Source organism: Hoplias malabaricus, chromosome 6 (genome assembly GCF_029633855.1).
Source record: "Hoplias malabaricus isolate fHopMal1 chromosome 6, fHopMal1.hap1, whole genome shotgun sequence".
NCBI lineage: Eukaryota > Metazoa > Chordata > Actinopteri > Characiformes > Erythrinidae > Hoplias > Hoplias malabaricus.
This window is the reverse complement of record NC_089805.1, coordinates 36437354-36457353: the sequence shown is the minus strand read 5'-3', so window position 1 is coordinate 36457353 and position 20000 is coordinate 36437354. Positions and strand designations below refer to the sequence as shown.

Here is a 20000-nt window from a genome sequence, read left to right as displayed (position 1 = left end):
CTATAATGCTGATTGATCCATTATTTTATTATGAGAGAATTAGTTCACCTCCAGTGGTTCTCAATGGATATTTGACCAGCTTCTTCTCCTTCTACTGTGGTGCCTTGTGTCATAAGTCTTTTCTTATGTTTCACTAAGAGGTGTGGTTTGTCTACTCTTAAACATTCTTATCTTGACATGGGAGGAGACATTTAAAGAGCCACAATGCAGCCATTACTTTAACCATTCCTTTAAAATGTTTTTCTTATTTCTCTTACTAAACCTAAAGTTTTTAGGGGGGAACATATGATCTCATACTTTAAAACTATAGTTATTATCTTTTTGTAAATTATTAATACACCCAAAAAAAATTCATTTGAATCTGTCTTTTTTATTTTATGATGTGCATTTTATTTTATATTTTTCTTTTCAAAATGTTCTTTAACAATGTTTTTTGTGTGTCTTCCATTTTTTCAGTTTCATGCTTCCGTTTTTCAAAGAATTTTGCAGGGATATTTTTTATGCTTCCAAAATTTACACTTAGAAGTTGTTTGTATTTTCTGCTCCTAACAATCCAAGCAATCCCAAACACTTTCAGCAGATGTTACAGATCAGATGTTAATTTTAAATTTTATTTTTTTATTTATAACAAATAGATATAAAACATTTTAAGATGAAGCACTTCAGTTGCTGCAACTGCGTTTAATATTTTTACATTAATAAATCCATTCATGGTCCATTACTTTGTTGTCAGTATAGGTATGTGTTCTACAAACATCCTACAAGTGATGAAAAAGACTTTAACATTAAATTCACTTTAAATGTAATTAATGTCCCATGTAGCTAAAGGAACTCGCCTGGTGGTCCATGTGACTCGTTTTGATTAATACCACTTTATCTCAGATGTTATCACTTCCTGTGGAGCTGTTCAGGCACAGGGCCAGTTTCTCCCTAAAGGAGAAATAAAATTCACATCTAGTGGCGCATAGCACCCATACAAACTCTACATCTTATGACGCAGAGATAAGCACTACTGCGAAATACTGGTCCTTTATTTACTCAAGAATATGAACACACAGCACCTAGGTTCTAGACAAAGATAACTCACAGGCTCACAGACACACACCTAATGTTGATTATTTAAAGTATACAAGATTAATGCTAGACATGGTGGACCAAAGAACACTGATAAATCAACACCGTTTGTTTTTCAGGGAGTTTCTTTTCAGACTCCAGTCATTGCCAATTACTCTGATATTATGGGTGTTGGTTATTTCGTCATGGCTTTTTACTTTTAAATAATGAAAAAAAGAAAACACTTCTGGAGGCGTGTTTGTATGTGCACATGCTCACTGGAATACACCTTTTCAGTTAAGAGAGACAGGTTATATGTAAGCATATGTAATACACACAAATTATAAATGCTATATTGCCAAAGTATTCGCTGGTCTGCCTTCACACGCATATGAATTTGAGTGACATCCCATTCTTAATCCATAAGGTTTAGTATGATGTCTGCCCTCCCTTTGCAGCTATAACAGCTTCAACTCCTTTGGGAAGGCTTTCCAAAAGGTTTAGGAGTGTGTTTATGGGGATTTTTAACTATTCTTCCAGAAGAGCATTTGTGAGGCCTATCACTGATGTTGGATGATGTTGGATTAGAGTTTCAGTTCTAATTCATCCCAAAGATGTTCTATGAAGTTGAGGTCAGGACTCCAAACTCATTCATTCATTCATTATCTGTAACCACTTATCTAGTTCAGGGTCGCGGTGGATCCAGAGCCTACCTGGAATCATTGGGTGCAAGGCAGGAATACATCCTGGAGGGGGCACCAGTCCTTCACAGGGCAACACACACACACCTTCACTCACACACTCACACCTACGGACACTTTTGAGTCACCAATCCACCTACCAACGTGTGTTTTTGGACTGTGGGAGGAAACCGGAGCACCCGGAGGAAACCCACGCGGACACGGGGAGAACACACCAACTCCTCACAGATAGTCACCTGGAGCAGGAATCAAACCCACAACCTCCAGGCCCCTGGAGCTGTGTGACTGCGACACTATCTGCTGCGCCACCGTGCCGTCCCCAAACTCATTCATCCATATCTTTGTGGACCTTGCTTTGTGCACTGGGGCACAGTCATGTTGGAACAGAAAAGGGCCAACCTCAGACTGTTCCCACAAAGTTGGGAGCATGAAATTGTCCCAAATCCTTTGGTATCCTGAAGCATTAAGAGTTCCTTTCGCTAGAACTAAGGGGCTGAGCCCAACTCCTGAAAAACAACCCCACACCATAATCTCTCCATCAAACTTTACAGACTTGTCTATCATATCGCCAGATGGGAATGCAAAATTCGTCACTCCAGAGGACACGTCTCTACTGCTCTAGAGTCCAGTCGCAGCGTGATTTACACCACTGCATCCGATGCTTTGCATTGCCCTTGGTGATATAAGGCTTAGATGCAGCTGCTCAGCCATGGAAACCTGTTGCATAAAGCTATCTATGCACTGTACTTGAGCTAATCTGAAGGCCACATGAAGTTTGGAGGTCTGTAGCGATTGACTCTGCACAAAGTCGGTGACCTCTGAGCACTATGCACCTCAGCATTGTAGGAAAAATGGAATGTCTCTCAAAAATAGATGACAAATGGAAAATCTTTATTACAGCAAGCAGCAGCAAGATACAATGATGTACTGTGGATACAACTGAGCTGGACTGAACATCGACTAATAGAAAAACACAGCATATATAGATTGAAAATACCACCTTCCCCTAAGCTCCTCCTGAAAGATGTGATATCAGTTGTGTCTGAATTCAGTCCATATGCAAATACCACTCTAGTTCTAACTATATTGAATATTGGAGTTTTTTCAGAAAATTGAGTTCTTTCACCTTCATGCTTAGACATTGTCTGTGATGGTTGTTGATTACTCAGTAATAAAAATGTCTTTAATGTTGATTACGTCTTCTCAGTGAGAACTGTTGTGGCCCTTCCTGTTCATATGCTAAATACATCAAATGGTCATGCTATCTCTGGGAAGTCACACTGGTTAGGAACATTTATTATGATAATAATACTGTTGATTGCAACGAGGTAAGCCCATCTCATTTGAGTCCATTCTGTAATTTCTTACAGCATCCACATCTCATTTTACATGGCCAACCACTTTGTGGCTGAATTGCTGTCGTTCGCCGTTGCTTCCAATTTGTTATAATACCACTGACAGTTTACAATGGAATATTTAGTAGCAAGGATATTTGATGACTTGCACAGGTGGCATCTTATTATGGTACCATTCTGGAAGTCACTGAGCTACTGAGGGTATCCCATTTTTTCACTAATGTTTGTAGAAGCAGTCTGCATACTTAGGGGCTTGGTTTTATACACCTGCGTCCATGGAATTGATTGGAACACCTGAATTCAATTATTTGGATGGGTGAGTGATTTTGTTAATCTATGATGTTTTAATTCTCTTGAAATTTTATTTAACTGGCAAAATACAAAGAACAGTTTTCCAATGTTATGTACCAACTCTTCAATGTATATAACATTGTGAAAACATTCTGGAAGTCAGGAGAAACCTCAGTCTGGGGCACCGGAGAGACATTCAAACTTTCAGATAGCACTGCACGAGAAATATGCAATACAAACAGCCACTGTATGCTGAAAGAAAACCAATCTGAAATTTTATTTTGCAAGAAAGTAATACATTAAGACTACACTGAAATGAATCCACATTCTGGTTTGTTTTGGGGGAAAAACATTCAGTGTTCCGAAAACAAACAAACAAAAAAGACATTTTAGTTTATAGCAAAAGGTTCAAAAGCTGACATCTTTGACTGAATTGGGGTCAATCAGTGGCCACGGATCCTGCCATCAGGGTGATGTCTTTTCCTGAAAAGTTTATTGTTATTTCAGGAAGTCATAACTAGTCTTCATTCAGTATATGCTACAACAGGAGTTCATAGACAAAGTGTGAGCTAGACAGCCATGTCTCCAGCCCAGAGCTGTCTCCTATGGCACATCAGGAATGCAGTGTATACAGCACAGCTGGAAAATTGTTGCATGTACACACATGCTCAAATTACAGACAAGAACAGGAAGGGAAAATGTATATATAAGAAAAAAATTGTTTTCAATTAATCATTTAAATGATCATGTAATTAATTGTTTTATTAGAGTCTATGTCAGTAAAACAAACCTAATAACACATCTACATTGCGAAATGTACCTACCCCAGAAACTGATTGATCATGAGGATTTTTGGTTCATAAACAGTAAAATGTGCAATCTTTTATATATATATATATATAAATAAGTACATATAGTAATTTTATAATTTCATGTAATGACTTAGTGTTATTGCAGTTTACCATAAATAATAAAATATACAAAACACTGCATTTTTATTTACATTAAACTTCATTACTATAAAATTTCAACATTTTGACTGCGTTTGATTCGACTAATTATAAAGAATGACTTTAACCCAAATATTATTTGCCACATAAAAAAAAACCCAAACAAAAAATAATAAACAAATATTTCTATCCAAGAACATCTGTAAATTTAAGATGTTTCAGACACCTCTCCTGAACTCTTCTGAAATCTTTTGCATGAAGTTCAGGAGAAGGCCAAGCTATAAGCAGGAGCACTGATATCCTCAGTCAGAGAATGACCATTAGCTTTGTCCAGCAGATCCTTCTCCTGCATGTTATCCTGGTTATGTTTTTTGGCCAGAGAAGAGATACTTTGGATCTGGCACTCTGGTTTCCTGACCTTGTGTGAGAGAGCACATTCGCGGCAGCGCTTACAGATGAGGTACAGCATCTCACAAAGGGTCAGGAAGATGCAGACCAAGCTGACTACCACCAGGAAGACAGTGAAGATGCGCTTCTCGGTTGGCCGACCAATGTAGCAGTCTGTCGTCTGTGGGCAGGGGGGCACATTACATCTGACCAGCAGAGGAAAGAAATTTGCCTCATAGATGTAGAAGACAAGGAAGATGAATATGGCATCCACAGACAACTTGAATACAAGGCTGAAGAGATATGTCCACCAAAGTCCTCCTTGTTTCTTATTGGCGTCTTGGTAGAGGTGAGGGCAGTCCGCACCATATTTCAGCTGGTGTTTCCTCTCTCTGTCTTCCCTATATGCCACATGCAGGACCACCAAGAGAGAGGGGCAGGTGACGAATATGAGCTGGAGAGCCCACAGCCGAGAGTGGGACACAGGGAAAAAATGATCATAGCAGACATTGTGGCAGCCAGGCTCCCTGGTGTTGCAGTCAAAATCCTTCTGTTCATCACCCCACACCTTTTCTGCTGCCACTAGCAGCACCATCAGACGGAAGATGAAGACAACCGACAGCCAGATGCGTCCAAAAGCTGTTGAATATTTGTTGACACCGCTGACAAGACCCTGAAGGAAAGCCCAGTTCATTTTCAAAAGCTGTGGGGCCTAACTCTAGGGTGTAGTGGATTTTTGTAAGCTTCGTTTCCAACACTACTGTTGGTTCAACTGAGGTGTGCCCCTGACTTCTGTTTCTTATGTGGCTGAAGTTTGACCAAGTACAGTAAGCAAACAAACAGAGAGAGTGAGAGAGAGAGAGGCAGGGCTGAGTCCTTATCATTATTGAATTTATTTCTACTGTTGATAAACCTTCTAGCAGTCAGCACACCTCTAGCACATTTCTGAAGATTTCCTGCCTATGACGAATCAGAAAATGGCATTATACCTTACTTTGCAAATGTCAAGGATCATCATTTGTAAATAAAAATGCATGCTAAGACCAATTTATTAATTCTTCTGTGTCAATTAATAAAGCAGAATGCAAATTTAACTGACAATTACACTGAATCCTCAATAACTAAATATTCAATTGAATTTTCTGTAACTATGTTGTCCTGTTCAGTGTTACAATGGGTCTGGATCCCACCCAGAATAATTGGGCACAAGGAAGGGACACACCGTAGATGGGTCGCCAGTTTATTTCAGGGCACAACACATTCATCCTTACACACAATCCTATGGACACCTTAAAACAGCCAATCTACCTGCATGGGTTTTTGGACTGTGGGAGGAAACTGAAGCACCCACACAAGAACACACTAAACTTATAGACAGTGACCCAAGATAAGGTTTGAAACCACAACCCCAGGACCCTGGACATTTGTGAAACCACCACTACATGTTGTGCCACCGGGTCACCCCTAATAGCTAAATATAATATCCGTTATATGATGGTGCAGCAGGTAGTGTTTCAGTCACACAGCTCCAGGGACCTGGAGGTTGTGGGTTCAAGTCCAGCTCTAGGTGATTGTCTGTGAGGAGTTTGTTGTGTTCTCCACGTGTCCGCGTAGGTTTCCTCCCACAGCCCAAAATCACATGTTGGTAGATGGATTGGCAACTCAACAGTGTCCATAGGTGAGAATGTGTGAGTGTGCCGCTCCCTCCAGGGTGTGTTCTTGCCTTGCGACCAGTGATTACGGGTAGGCTCCGGACCCACTGCGACCCTGAACTGCATAAGTGTTTACAGACAATGAATGAATTAATTTTTGTTATTTCCATCAAGTCTTGGCTCTGGGGTACCCAGCAAGGTGTGTTTCAGGACGTTTTATACATACATATATATACATATATATATATATATATATATATATATATATATATATATATATATATATATATATATATATATGCATTTGTTTCTTGATTATCTGGAGCCTAGAAAACCCCAAACTTTGAAATAAACCAGCGCAGTATTTTTTGTGGTCTGCTTAATTAAGAAAACAATGGACAAAATGCTTTGATTTTGTGCTGCAATGTACACTGAGTGCAAATACAGCAAGCACACAGAAATTAGAGTGTTGACTAAATAAGACAAAACAAGACTGTAGAAGAGTACCAAAATAATTTTTTTTATAAATGAGAGCATCATCTTCATTCATCACACCTGAACTGTTGCACTTAACTGAACTTTGGCTCATTCTCATTTAAAAGAACAGGTGCTGAAATCTGTCGTTCTGAACAGGGCTGTTTAGACAGAGAGAAAACAGGGCTGTGTTGTATGACCCTTGTGGTATTTTGATCTAAGCTTGTCACAGACATTCTCTTAAGGCCCCAGGGCACTGTGTTAAATTTTGGAAAAATTAGTATGTCTTTTTTTTTTTAAGTATATGCACTTTTCCTCCCAAACACTACTGAAAAAGTTTTGCTAATCAGAAACACCTAATTTGTATCAAACTTAAAGTCACAGTAACAAAAACATGCTGCTTAGTTTTAAGGGGAACAAAAAAATCAATGTTACAAAATAGTCATATTATAATAGCAGTCTGTTGTAAACAATATCGAGATGGATACAATAATTTATTCTTCTGGACTGCCTGTGTGACTGGAGTACAAATTAATCTAGGCTGAAACACTCCTTATAACTTCTCGGGGAAAATGGCGGAGTCTAAACGTATATTGCCTTATAATAAGTATTAGCTTTGGGGATATAAATCAAAACAATTGATATTCAAAATGGGTCACTTTTAAAAGTGTCAGACAATTTTAATGTTATGATTTACCCCCAAAATACCCGAAATTACTTTTCCCAATATGTCATCCCTTTCGAGTTTTAATGTGTCACTTTAGAGTGAGTCTAAACTCTGAACACATTTTAAGAGCGCCTAACCGGGGAGTGGAAGTGGGTTTGTGTTAGGTCTGTCATTTCAGTCGCGTAGCTCTTTAATTTTCGCTGCGAAGGACCCAGTTGTTGTGTGAGCTGGTGGCCGGGTGAGGGGTCAGTGAGGCTGGGAGGGCTCGCCGTATGACCGAGTGATTACACCGCAGCATCCCGGACAATGTGACCCTTCCCCGGATCGCCTTCATTAGCCTCTCGGAGCGGTTGGAATTGCGGCGGGTGGAGCGTTCACCCCGCGGGGAGGAGACACTGTTCAGCCGGCCTTCAGGCGCCTCTCTCCGGCTGCAGAGCGCTGGTCGCGGCGCGGGGAGCTGAAGGCGGTAAGACGCCGTTATTAGCATTATTGACCCGCTTACTGCAGTCACCTCAAAACTCCTTCGGCTATTTATCCGGGGCTGTGCTAGACAGCTTCCATTTCACAACCGCAGTCATAAAAAGTGTGTCTTAAAATCCGCTGCAGCCTTGTATCGAAATCTTTAAACTCCGCCGAGTTTTCACACTTTATTACACGAGTTTACGGTTTCGTGTTTTCTGCTGTTAAGGTCCTGTCCTGGAATAGTCATTCAGAGTGTGAAAAGAAACAGAGAAAAACCAAAACAAAGCCTAAGTGCTAGCCCGCTAACGCTACAGAGCTACCGTGAGCTAAAAACTGCAGCAAAAAACACACACTCACATAAACACGAATGGAAATCAAAGTCACACTTGTGTATACGTTTAGACATTAATACATAATGGCGGACTGTCTTTGGGTGTAAGTCCAGGGAGTTGGATTTGCTTTCGCGGTTCTCTTGGGAACTGTGGAAACAGATCTGTACCGTTTTTGAGGTAAATGTTTGGGTAATTTAGTATTTTTTTGTCTCCGTGTCAGACGTCCCTCGGCCCGTGTGTTGGAGAGTCGTCGATCATGCGGCAGTGGAGCCTCGCCGCTGTGGCTCCGCGCGCAGAGCCGCTCCCCTCTGGCAGACCCTCACCCCAGCTCTCAGGTGGGCTTCACCTCAAACACATCCACTCTCCCAGGGGGGCTTTTCAAAGGAAAAAAAAAAAAACTTCTCCTGGACTGAATACATATGCACAGCTTCATTCTGTATTATTATCATTATCTGGTATGATGTGCTGTCATGTGTATTTTTAGTGCTGTTAGAGGTGGGGAGTGGTCCAAAACTCAGCACGGATTTCCCATATTTCTACTTTTTTAATATGTTTTGCTTTATTCACTTGCCATTCTTTGCCATTATCAGGGTAAAACACCACATCTTCAAAACAACATTTATACAAGAGAACAAAAATATGTTCAGAACTTTAATGTAGTGAATGTAAAAAGATCTAATTCCACATAGTTTTATGCAATTCTTTTGGCCCTGAAAAATAAATAAATAAATAAACAAAGTATAAATTAAGTAGATACTTTATAAATAAAGTAGATATTCAAACTGAATACATGTTTTAATGTACTTGTAGTGGACTAGTGAAGGTTTTCTTTTGCTTTCATGTTAAAATCACCCAGTGTGATTTTGGGATATATGTAGATTTTATGATATGAGTCAGAACAACATTCAGTCTCAACTTGGAGCAGATTTCTGTTTGGCATTTGGTGTCTGGTCCACCAGGGGAGGATGGTTTTATTTCTGTTTTTCTTCTCCATGTTCTTGGAGAGTATTTCCTGCTACTGATATCCTTAGCAGAAATGTCAAACTGGATTCTTTTCTGGGCCACAGCACTGCAGATTAGAATTCCTTTTCATTCAATGCACATATTGGACTCATTTGGTAATTAGATGCTGTGGCCCAGAATTAACCCAGCTGATGGCCTGTTTTGTCCATTACAGATACAGTTGCTTTTGTGTCTGCTGTGGGAAGCATGATGCGAATGAACTTAACATACTTAGAAAATACTTAAAATACATAGACAGAAGTGTATCTATTGTGTTTTCATTATAGATGCCAGGATGGAGTGTTGTGATGTGGAGCCACGTTACACGATTGAACAGATCGACCTGCTGCAGCGACTGAGACTCTCTGGGTTGACCAAGCCTCAGATCATCCAAGCATTGGAGTCTCTAGAGAGACTGGATCCGGACCACCGTGCCACTTGCTGTGACAATCACTCAGCCCCACCTACTGCTCCTACCTCTGCAGCCCCGGCTGCCCCTTCCTCTTCTTCCTCATCTTCTTCTCTCACCTCAGCGACCACACAAACTCCTGTCCTGGATGCTGCTCTCTCGCCAAGCAACAGCTATGATGCTTCACCTCCACCCCTCTACCCTCCCAGTGGAGTTCAGAGGTCATTCAGTTATGACATGGCAGAAGAAGACTGGGATCTTGAAGAGAAGGTGGAGGAATACATGAGGTATAAGACTGCGTTGTGTTATCCTATTTTTTGCCAGTATTGGCTTAAAAGTCAGAGAGAGGCCCTGATTAATTTAACACCAGATAATGTCTGTGAATGTCCCTGGAGAAGCCGCGTAATTTTCAGAGAATAACAGGCCTTTTTTAAGTGGGTCAGGTGGACCGGGAGGAGTAGTGAGACAGCTGGTTTTGATAGGATGGGTTAAAGCTCTTCAGCAGATTTCAAGTTGTCCTGCCTAAAAGACATGTTGCCTTTGCGCATTGTGTGATGATCACAGTTTCAAAAAGTCTTTGGAAGTTGGAGATGAAAGTAAGTATAGTTGACAAGACTTAGCAGTTGTTGTCACTCGTATTAGGTACTGCTTTTTGTAATAGGAGCTCTATCTAGATATTCACTGCAATATTCACCATGCATTATATGTGATATTTTGGGCATGGACAAACATTTTAACCATTAAAAATACAGAATCCTTAAACGGTTTCATGCAGGAATGATGCAGTAACCGGTAAAGTGAACATAATATTGAAAAGCTAATATTGTATTAAAAAAAATTCTGTTTTATTAAACACACACACACACACATACACACACATATATATATACACACACACTGTCTGATTTGCTTAAAGTACAGCTGGTGCCATGGGGCAGTCTTTATTATATTTGGTAGATCAGAAGACGTTTTAGAATTTCCTGTAGCCCAGGAGTGGCTTGTTTCTTATAGCTTAATTGTTGCTAAGACCCGTCTTGTTAATCTGTGGAAAAAAGTTCAAGTGCCTCTATTTAGACAATGGGTTGCAGAAATGACAAATACTTTATATTTGGCGTAAATTAGGTTTATGTTGAAGGACAAACTTTATATATTTGATAAGATTTTGAAGCCTTATATGTCATTTCTTACAGCAGACAGGTTAACCACATTATGTTCCACTCTATACACTCACATTTGACAGGGAGTGTTTATGGCAGGGTGTAACGTGGGGTAAGCATCTTTTGATTGTTATTAATGTGTGATTTTTCTTATTGTTGTGTTTTTGTTAAGGCATTATCTTAGCATTTTTTTTACATGGAAGCACTGAATGCCTTTTGTAATATCATTTTTCAAGTGATTAAAAAAAATTGAACCTCTTAAATATTTTTACATGGGTTTCCACTGAAAATTAATTTTGGAGATGGGCGTTTTTTTTGTGTTTTTGTCGTGACACCACAAAACAAAATATACATAATATATAACTACTTCAGGAAAAACAGTCAGAGTAATTTGTGGGGGCCTGTTAATGATTGATTTCAATTGGACAATTAAAACGATATGTGTTTGTGTGTCTGTCTGTGGTGTCATGGATAACACAATGTGTCATCAGCCTTATCAGTTTGAAAATACTGGTATCCATAGTACATTTATCATATCATATGTCATAGTAAGTTATTTCACTACTACTATGTTGTGAACTTAAAACACATACTAGATTGCGAACATGGTATGTGACGTTATCCTCCATGTGTCATTGTTGTAATTAAGAACACACTCGTGTGTTTTGGATTTTAGGAGGGACAGTAACCTGGTAAAGGAGGAGATAAAGGCTTTTCTCAATAATAGGAGAATTTCTCAGGCTATTGTTGGGCAAGTCACAGGTAAGTAGACCAACTCCCTCTGGCAAACAATGCCATAATGACTTTAACATCAAAGACAGTGTTACACAGTACCTAGTTACAGCAAATATCTTTCCAAATATTCATGTAAAATGTGTAAGGGAAAAACGTCTTTACAAACTTATTTCTTGCTGTATTGTGTTTTATAGGTATTAGCCAAAGCTACATCTCTCAGTGGCTACTGCAGCAGGGTCTGGAGATGAGTGACTCCAAGCGCAGGGCCTTCTATCGCTGGTACCTGCTGGAGCGTAACAGCCCAGGTGAGAATAACTGGTCTAACCACAGTAGAGGAATAGAGATTTCAGCTAGGGTATGTAGGTTAACAGATTTCAGCCTGAGGATAAAAAATTTGAAGACAGGTTCATAGATCTGTTTGTTCATCTAACATTTCCCTTCTTTCACACTTACCTTTTACACGCTTTCCATGGAGCTTAAATGGTTGAGTCACATTTCAAAACAGGTCTTATGAAACTATAAAACTTCCTGTTGACGTAATGAATTGAAATGTAACCCACTGATTTCACTTACCATCATTAATACTATTGATTTAACGTGGGCTTTGGCAAGTCATTCAGATGAAGGCATAGATTTGGAAATGAATTAAAGAGCTTGTCACCCAGCCAAAATGCTCATTTATTCTAACTCCTAGAACAAATGTGGCAGTGTTGAAATGGGTTTGATAATGTTACACAGAATTTGGGTGAGACACACTGGGATTTTTACCTTTGCCAACGTCTCTATAGTCTCAGAGATGAGGCTGTGTACCATAGCCTTCAGTCCTGATCCTCGGCCTGGAACTTGCTGGTTTTCATGTTGCCGCTGCTCCACCTAATGCTACTAACAGAGCCCTGAGCATGTTGCTTTATAATCCTCTGCAATGCTGCAGTCTTGAGCATGTCTCTGCATACTTAATCCCTTGAATTATGGATATTATAATATAACTTAGAAGAATGGAACATTTACTCAACAGACTTAAAACTCAGCGATATTTTAAGCTGTTTCAACCTATGAATGACACGTTGTTAGCCCTTGGAAGTAAGCTTAGTTAACATACAGTTTTCTGATTGCCTGAATGGCTTAAAGGGTTCAGATGGAGTGAAAACCAGCATGCTCAGGGTCCCAGGAGCAGGACTGACACCCCCTGGAGTAGACAGAGAGAACTACTGATGCACCTGCTCCCCTGGTATTCTACACACCAGTCCCAGCCAGGTAAACACCACGCTGCAGGGAAATCTCTTCAGAAGTATCCAGCTGCTGTACCTAAAGGGGAGCTTCACCCCTTATTTATTTTACATTTCTGCATATTTAAAAGGTCGAGATGTATACTAAGTCATTCCTAGTGGGTTGATGTATATTTGGGAGGTCAATATTACGGTGGTGATGACATTTGTATAGTCGCTATTGAGAAGAATACAGTTGCCATTTTTTGCACACCGGGCTTTCAGGAGACCAACTGTGTGATAGAAGGTGATTTGAATATCGGTTTTAATGCTTCACACATTTCTTACTACTCTGGCTTGTGTGTGTTGGCAAGAAATCTTTTAGCTGGATTTATGAGCCCCTGGAAAAATGATTTAGACTGCGCCTTGAATCGCTCTGATGTAGATGAGTTTAGCATGAGATCCAGTATGAATGTTTTTAGCAGCTTAAAAACTTGACGAGTCTCCTGTTCACTGACACAGAAAATGTATTGATATACATTTCTAAAAAAAAAGATATCTGATTTTCACATGCCTCACTCATTACTAGCATTGCCATTCCAGTTTCTCAAACACGCATATTTATTTCCATTTATTTCAGTGAAACATGTCTTTATGCGTTGTTACTTTGATTAAATATTTGAAATATTATTGTATATAGTGTATATTTGGAAAAGAAAACATTTGAAAAGTTGCAGTCCTACTTAAAGCTTTCCTCTAATTTTCAAATGAAAATGAACTTTAAAGAAAGAAGATAACATTTGCTTTTGCTCTTGTGAAATGATGAAGATAGTGTTATATTAATATGGAGTATTTATGATCTGAGATTGTACATAGGTGGAATTGACACACACACACACACACACACATATACTTTCAACACCACAGTATCATTACATGTACACTACAGAAGGATCGAGTTTCTTTACAATGCCCCATTTCAACTCACTCAGAATGAACTTGTTTCAGTATGAACAATTAAATTATGCAGGTAATTTTTGACACATGAACGAAATTTCTTTTAAACTTGACAAGTCAGTGCATGACCCAGAGGGTATTGCTGTCCCAGATATAAGGCATACAGTATCTTACTGTCAAATGCATATATCATGTAGGTTACCATTTGTTAAGCCACTGCTAATTTGAATAAACTGATGCAAAATCCTAAGTACTTTTGCTTGTGGTATATTCTATTCTTGTTTGTCTACCATATGTTCCTGCAGGTGCTACTCTGTCCATGCGCTCCCTGGTCAAAGAAGAACCTGACTGGAGGGTTGCCGGTAGCCCAGGGGACAGGCTGGCTGTTGGCGGGCCTTTCAGACTCAGAAGGGGCAGCCGTTTCACCTGGAGGAAAGAGTGTCAGTCCATAATGGAGAGGTGAGCTCATCACTAAGAGCTTCAAAAGCAGACTTTAAGTCATGACAGTTCATTTATCAGTGAAGATGCTTCATTGGAATTCAGAACTTGTGTCTAAGTGTAATTCAAGAGACTGAGCAGTTTGACCACAATGTCATGGCTGTACCATGTAGAATATGATTCCTTGAGTGCCTTTAAAAATGGATTCATGTGTTTGGTCTTGTTGAACTTGTTTATTTTTAATAGCGTATTCAAAAGAGGTTTGGACTATTTTAGTGTTCAAAGTGAACATTAAGAGTGTTAATTGATTATTTATTTAATGTTCTTATGTAGCACATTTACCATACTTAGTTTTGATCTACAAATAATGCTAAAAATTGCTATTTATATAAAAACAAGCTAGAATGCCTGTGTATTTTCTATTCTGTGCAAAGTAAGGGAGAGTCCCAAAGAACCAGTCATTTTGGTCTCTAATCTGGTCCTCATGACTGTGCAGCATGAGCAATCTATCAGCATAGTAGTGACAGTACTTTGACACTAGAGGGCATGGAGATACAGTTGTAATGCTTATCAACTTGTGTTGTAGACATTCCTGAAGATGGACTGTGACCGTTTTTTTTTTTTGTTGTTGTTGTTTTTTATAATATTTGTGATATTTATGTTCTCTGAAAATATAGAGAGTGGTCATTTTGGTCATGCATAATTTGAAAACTTAAAAAAAATCATATTAGGAAGATCTACCCATAAAGGAGTGGTGTGTTGTCTGTTTGGGATGAGATGCTTTGTCAGCTGTCCTGATTACCTGTCTATCAATGTCAGTTTCTTTATAGAGAATCAGTATCCTGATGAAGCCAAGAGAGAAGAGATTGCTAACGCCTGCAATTCTGTCATCCAAAAACCAGGTGGTTATCTTTTAATGTTCCATTAGCAACAACCTTTGCATGAAGTATTACATGCCCATTCTCTGTGACGCTGCAGCCTGATTCTGTGCAGTTTAAACTAAAATGCCTGTTTCTATTTTGTGATGTTATCCCAGGTTGCAAACTTTCTGAGTTTGAGAGAGTCACTGCCCTCAAAGTGTATAACTGGTTTGCCAATCGCAGGAAGGAGATGAAGAGACGTGCTAACATAGGTGAAATTGCACATGCAGTTGAGGAAAGACATATCATTAAAACATAATTTGATGAATAACTCATAAATGATCAACATTTAAGCTGGGCCTTCTTTTCTTTTTTTCTTGTTTTACTCACTCTTCCACAACTACACAATCTCTCCTTTTCAGAGGCTGCTATTCTTGAAAGCCATGGAATAGAAGTGCCAAGCCCAAGCTGCCACTCAAACGGTGAAGAGGTTGAGAACCAGGAGTTTGGGGATCAGGTTGTGAGTCAGCGATTCTCTGAGCAGGTGAATGATTGCCTTATCTGTAACCACTTCTATGGTTAATGGACTGAAATGTATGACATGTTTATAGCTTACTTCAAAAAAAATGCAAAGGACAACTTGTGTTTGCTTAGGAAGAGCTCTCTCAAAGAAAGGACCCTGAGCCAGATGGAGCCACATTGCCTGTTGTGGAAGTAGTGCCTCTTCCAAGTCCTCCCTCTCAACACATGGATCAGAAGCTGGAGGAATCCAAAAGGGAGGCCACCGATGAGGAGTGAGTCTCAGGAGGAGTCTGCGTCTCATTTGGAGTGGTCTGTGCCGCTTAGTGCCACTCTTACAGAATTTTACGAATGACGCTGGAGTCAGGCCAGACACCAAATTTTCTAGTGCCTCTAGTGGTACGGAGGCAACTGTATGTATCTACAGTAATCACGCTTGTAGTAATGGCAATATTTATCTCTATACACTATATTGTGCATTCCAAGACAGTCTTAACACATCTTTAAAGAGCGAAAGATGGTTATGGTGCAAATGGATAACTCTACACTTCATGCTAAAGCATTTTCCTCATTCTCATAACTATTCTCAAGTATAACAATTTGACAAATTGCAGAACCCTTATACAAGAAGAAGCAGTTTGAGAGCTTGCCAGGAACCTGCAGGACAGGTATTTGGACGTGGTGATGGGGTGCACTTAATGTTGTGAAGCTTGTTTGAGAGCAGGCGGTGTTTCAGTCTCCTTAGTCACATGCAATAGTGGACAGCTACACAACCTGAATACAACCACCAACTCAGGTAAACACATATTTGGGAAGGGAGGAGTGGAAGTGGCCCCATGTTCACTCACCTTCACTTGGGTATTGGGATTTTACATCTCAGACAACACTATCATCTGTGTTTATATGTCTGTCTTTCTGTTTTTAGTAAGCAAAGCTAAAAGATTTCCTTTAAGTATGATCTATACATAATAGCAGGTGATCATGACTTTTTATATTAACCACTACTTCAAGCCTTTCTCTACCCAGTCACTTAAGCTATTGTGATCTCTTGACTGGTATTTGGGCTCTAAAATGCTTCATTTATTTTTTAAAACTTGCTTATGGTTTGCTGTAAGCACCATTATTACTTCCATAAGCTAATGCAGTATGTAAAGCTACAAAAGGACATGTATCTATGTCAGATTTAGAATCTTATGCAAAAAGCTGCTTAAATGTGGATAATCCACTGTCTTTTTCTCCCCGTCCCTTTGAAGCCAAAGCTATGCCAAGGTAAGCGATCATTCACGGAGAAGAAATTTATGTGGTCAAAGACAATTAAAATTCTTTCTCTGATAAGTTTAAAGGAACAGGAAATGTGCTCTGAGTGTGGGAAGGTGTTAAGCCATGGTAATTCAGGCCTTAGCTCTGTATACAAAAACAAGAAGCAGTGTTGCACGCTGTCAGGGCCCATCACTTTCTGCATTTCCTTGATGACTTAAATAAAACCAATATACAAATACAGTCTTGTATCTAAATTTATTGATATGATTATTCACACATCTGTTTTCTCAGTGATTGATTCCGTGGCTGGGGGTGGATGGCAAAATGCAAAGAAAACATTCCCTATGCCTTTTTACCACCACCAGCTTGAACTCTTGACATAGTTTGGGTCCATGCCCAATTTAAACTGGGCCTTTTCCAACAGAGATTTAATTTTTAGGGCAGGACCCATTTCCAGTATTCAGCTGTCTAAGACTCATGGTTATTGTCCTGTATTTTGAAAAAAATGATATAAAATGTTATACCTGTTTATATTTCATGTGACTCTGTCTAATGAAGGACACAACATTCTTCAGAGCCTGAAAATATAGATGTTAGCTGTAAAGCAAAAGGGACAATATATGCAGTCATTTGTAGAGGTCACCTGTATGTTGTTTTATGATGAAAAGTGGTGAAAATATATTCACATGTAATCACAATTAACCTAGAATGTATAAATACACTGCAAAAATATCACAAAGAAATTCAAGTACAACTTCCTTAATTTTTCAATTTACTACAAATAATTTGTTTTCCAAATATTCTAAATATTACTAAAATGTATTACTTAAAACACATTTTTTCTTATATTGTTTGTTTTTTATTGAATTAACACAATCAACAACCCAAAAACCTTTAAGCTCTGTTTTTCACAACTCCCCACATTTCATCTCACCGCGTGTATTGAATTTCAGTTAACTAAAGGTATGTGCTGTGTTTCCACAAAAAGCCATTTTGTCGAATTCATTTCAGGTTCTGTTTCCTATATAAAATTTCCAAAAGATTAAATGTCTACATGTAATTTGTTAGTATTTTGTGACTTGGTCTTTACTGTGGCTTAGACCTATTTTAATGTCACTAGTCACATATTGGGGTCCCGGGTTTAATCCTTGCCTCAGGGGATTGGTGTGTTCTCCCTGTCTGCATTGTTTCCTCCAGGCAAGTACACACAAGTACAAAAATATATTATGCTCACAGCTCTGCTACAGTTGCAGCGGTCAATATGGTGTTTTAACACATTCACACACTCTATCGACCACCTCAGTGCCCAGGGAGCAGTTTGAGGGTTAGGTGCATTGCTCAAGGGCAGGCACGTTCAGACATATTTGGGGGAAGGTGCTCAAGCAAAAAAAGAAAAGGGCATCCATCACCAAAGAAAAAACAACAACAAAAAAAAAAAAACTGGGATATTTAACTTATTTTTGTTAACACAATCAATACACACAATACACATGCATAAATAAATCACAAACAGGAAAAAAACAAGACCATATTGTTACCGCTTTTTAAAAACCAATCAGCATTAAATGATCATCAAAAATATTCGAACTTAAAATTGATCAACTCTTCTCTGAATAAATGAAATAAAAAATAAAGCATTCAGTACACTCTATACGACAATAAACAGCTGGACAAGACTTTGAAATCATGTATTTCATGACTCATGAGTGCAAAACATGGAGGCTATGGGTTATGCACGGGTACTCTGTATGAAAAGGCAAGCATTTTCAGCGTGTTACGCCTAAATGCCCCCACCCCACACATCTGTGGTAACGTTTGGGTCCAGCAGCCACATAATGGTTTCAGTGGCGCTATAATGTTAAGTGATGTGGTTAATTTTGCACCAAACAGCGTCAGGGATTGCACAAACACATCACCTGTCTGTCTAACGCTGCGGGTCTGAGGAGAAGTGTGTAGCAGCGGTTTGGGCGGACGCTCAGCACTGTATGAGTGCTAACTGGAGGAGGGAGGGGCAAAGGCGGGAGCTCGAGCGTGCCGCGGGTCACAACAAATTTCACAACAACTCAAATTAATGCCAGTCAGACATTAAAACACTTTTGGGGGGAACTGATGATAGAGAGGTTTATATATATATATATATATATATATATATATATATATATATATATATAAAAGTAAGGGAAAAAATGAACACAGTGAACACACACTCATACTAATGATTAGGTTGTCATTAGAGATTAGGGAGCCATTTTTTCCGGGCACTTCAGCCATGGATGTTCCCGCCAAGGAAACTACATTTCATTCTCCCTCAGCACATCTGTGATGACAAAGCTGACTGTCTTTTAGAATCAAAGAAATTCTTTATACATAAAACTCACATTATATATGTTTATATAAGATTAACAATAACATTTATAAAATATACCCACAACTGCAACCACGCCCCTGAAATCAATTCCTATTTGTTTATTGTTCTAGGAAGAATAGTTGTGTCCACCCACTTTTGCCCAGTCCCACCCCAATGTCCATTAATGGATACGCCACTGGTGTGTGGTGCCTTGCAAAGGACTGGCATCCTGTCCTATATAAGCACTTGAGACTTTTGAATAAGCCATGTGAACCATATTAATTGGATAGAAAAAAATAAATATATTTCAAGGATTTATGTTACTAAAGTTATTAAATAAAATCACATCCTGTTTTGTATGAAAGAAAACTTGCATAACCATTATAGCAACTGTACGATTATACATATTAAAGGAAAACTAGGTACCTGAAGATAACAGCTTCAAAAACATTGTGATGCTCCACTGAGCTGTAAAAGGGAAAATAGAATATCTGTCTCTACTACTCAGCAATGCAGAGACTGCACTATGTAATGGTTTCAGGAGGGTAGGTTGATTTAAGGACAGTGCTATAAATAAGAATTATATTCTTCCACTGTAGGTGGAGCCCAGGAGTAAATATATAAAATCTTACCTAATGTTCCTTTAACTCTTGCCTCCAAAGTGGATATGAACATTTTCAGGTGTGTAAAGGAGTTCCTAAAATAAGACTTCCTGGTCTTTTCATTTTAAATGTGAAATATTGATGGGAAAATGCCTTCAGTACAGAATCTTTCCTAATTGTAGGGC

General features: G+C 39.0%; 2 protein-coding genes across 4 annotated transcripts; one reads left to right on the top strand and one right to left on the bottom strand.

Annotated features, from left to right (window-relative positions):
* Positions 1-4612: 4612 nt before the first annotated feature.
* On the bottom strand, positions 4613-5431 carry LOC136699868 (gap junction beta-4 protein-like). Its single transcript, XM_066674912.1, has one exon. It carries the CDS (start codon positions 5429-5431, stop codon positions 4613-4615), a length of 819 nt encoding a protein of 272 aa, XP_066531009.1.
* Positions 5432-7479: 2048 nt separating this feature from the next.
* zgc:91944 (uncharacterized protein LOC436941 homolog) lies at positions 7480-17872 on the top strand. Of its 3 annotated transcripts, none has more exons than XM_066675652.1 (11): positions 7480-7996; positions 8545-8659; positions 9614-10022; positions 11569-11654; positions 11822-11932; positions 12756-12881; positions 14095-14248; positions 15047-15129; positions 15264-15359; positions 15510-15631; positions 15746-17872. In XM_066675652.1, the coding sequence occupies exons 2-11, from the start codon at positions 8581-8583 to the stop codon at positions 15803-15805; spliced, it is 1326 nt and encodes a 441-aa protein (XP_066531749.1). In that variant the 5' UTR covers positions 7480-7996; positions 8545-8580; the 3' UTR covers positions 15806-17872. The 3 variants fall into 3 exon arrangements, with proteins under 3 accessions (XP_066531749.1, XP_066531747.1, XP_066531750.1); XM_066675650.1 differs by having other exon boundaries at positions 7490-7996; positions 15742-17872; XM_066675653.1 differs by lacking the exon at positions 12756-12881 and having other exon boundaries at positions 7490-7996; positions 15742-17872.
* The last annotated feature ends 2128 nt before the right edge of the window (positions 17873-20000 follow it).